Source organism: Tasmannia lanceolata, unplaced genomic scaffold, assembly GCF_043159265.1.
Source record: "Tasmannia lanceolata isolate RefF3 unplaced genomic scaffold, GAP_Taslan_0.1 ptg000018l, whole genome shotgun sequence".
NCBI classification, from domain to species: Eukaryota; Viridiplantae; Streptophyta; class Magnoliopsida; order Canellales; family Winteraceae; genus Tasmannia; species Tasmannia lanceolata.
In genome coordinates this window covers 27,979,158-27,981,344 of record NW_027518695.1, presented here as the reverse complement: position 1 = coordinate 27,981,344, position 2,187 = coordinate 27,979,158, and the positions used below count along the sequence as shown (strand labels likewise).

General features: G+C 39.3%; 1 protein-coding gene across 1 annotated transcript; it reads left to right on the top strand.

Moving 5' to 3' along the window:
• On the top strand, positions 1-1,987 carry LOC143850248 (1-aminocyclopropane-1-carboxylate synthase 3-like). Its single transcript, XM_077359514.1, has 4 exons — positions 1-216; positions 400-531; positions 698-858; positions 1,033-1,987. Exons 1-4 carry the CDS (start codon positions 64-66, stop codon positions 1,985-1,987), a joined length of 1,401 nt encoding a protein of 466 aa, XP_077215629.1. The 5' UTR covers positions 1-63.
• Positions 1,988-2,187: the final 200 nt, after the last annotated feature.

Here is a 2,187-nt window from a genome sequence, read left to right as displayed (position 1 = left end):
CTCAATCATCCATTCCCCAAACGCTCCTCAAAACCCCATCTCTCTCTCTCTCATTTGCAGACCATGAAACATAACTTGCTCTCTAGAAAAGCCACGTGTAACTCACACGGCCAAGACTCTTCATACTTTCTAGGATGGGAGGAATATGAGAAACACCCATATGATGTAGTCAGGAATTCCACAGGAATCATCCAGATGGGTCTTGCAGAGAATCAGGTCAGTAAAAAGGTTCCCCAAAGCAGGAGCTCATATTCTCAACCCTCTATATTTTAAACTCTTTAGATTCATAGATTGGGCTGGTGTTCAGACTAGTGAACATATCAAAACAAGGGGGAATGGTTAATTTTTTCATAGAAAAGAAAATTCTCTCATTTTCATTTTTTTCTTGTTTTCTCACAGCTCTCTTTCGACATCCTCGAAGCTTGGCTAGCAAAAAACCCAGATGCTTCAATGTTAAAGCGTGGCAACGTATCAGTTTTCAAAGAACTTGCCTTATTCCAAGATTATCATGGAATGCCCATTTTCAAGGATGTAAGTGAAAATGCTGTAACTAATTATGATATTTTCACCCTTTTTTGTTTGTCATTTCCTAAAATATGGCTTTGTTTTCATAAGAAGAAATAGAAGAGGCTAAAAATGCTATCATTTGTCCTCATGATATTGGTATTTCTCTAATCTCAGATTTTTTTTTCTGCAGTCATTGGCCGAATTCATGTCTGAAATAAGAGGAAATAAAGTTAGATTTGATCCAAATAAGCTAGTTCTTACCGCGGGTGCAACTTCCGCGAATGAGACTCTACTGTTTTGCCTTGCCGACCCCGGCGAAGCTTTTCTTCTTCCAACCCCATATTATCCAGGGTATGTTCTCTTTTCTTATATAGCTTTTTGTTGAAGAATAACTGATAAAATAACACCAACTCTAACAGCTTAAGCTTTTGGAGTAATGGGTCGTTTCACTATTTTTTTTATCTTACTTGCAATATCCATGAATTTAAGATGGTACTTAAAATGATTATTTTGAAATAATTGCAGTTTCGATAGAGATCTGAAATGGCGAACCGGCGTGGAAATCATTCCTATACATTGCTCAAGTTCCAATGAATTCCAAATTACAGAAACCGCGGTCGAAGAAGCTTACCGACGAGCCCAAAAACGAAACATCAAAGTAAAAGGTGTGTTAATCACAAACCCTTCGAATCCACTAGGAACGACAGTGAGCAGAAGCGAGCTCCACATGCTCCTCCGCTTCGTAGCGGCAAAAGGAATCCATCTAATAAGCGATGAGATATACTCCGGGACTGTCTTTGATTCTCCTGCCTTCGTCAGTATTTCCGAGGCAATAATGGAAATAAAAGATTATAACAAAATTTTAGACCAAGTTCACATTGTTTATAGTCTCTCAAAGGATTTGGGTCTCCCCGGATTTCGAGTGGGTGCTATTTATTCCGACAACAACAGCGTTATCGCCGCTGCAACGAAGATGTCAAGCTTTGGTCTCGTCTCTTCACAAACTCAACATCTTCTATCGGCGATGCTCTCCGATAAGAAATTCACCGGAAAATACATTATGGAGAATAAAAAAAGACTTAAAGAGAGACATGACATGTTGGTATTAGGCCTTCGAGAGGCCAGGATTAGCTGCTTAAATAGCAATGCTGGTTTGTTTTGTTGGGTAGATATGAGACACCTTCTAAGCTCAAAAACAATAGAAGGGGAGATAAAATTGTGGAAAAAAATACTCTATGAAGTTGGATTAAACATCTCTCCTGGTTCTTCTTGTCATTGCACCGAACCTGGTTGGTTTCGTGTCTGCTTCGCAAACATATCTCAAGAAACCCTAGAGCTCGCCATGCAACGACTCAAGGCCTTTGTAAATTCCGGCCACCGGAGCGGAATTCAACGTAAATTGATCGGAAACTCGAAGAAATTATCATTATCCAAATGGGTTTTTGGATTATCGTCTTCCGAGGGCGATTCGGGTCGTTAAATAGTGTGAACATGTCTGAATGTACCTTGATTAGTTCTCCACTTTTTCTTGTTTTGTTCTTACTTAATGTAAAAAGAGCACTCGATCATGTGGATTCGAAGTGTCCAAGTCTTTTAGATATTTTTTCTTGTTCTTGTTGAATGTAGAGATACCACTCGATCCATGTGGATTCGAAGTGGCCAAAGCCTTCTAAATAGACT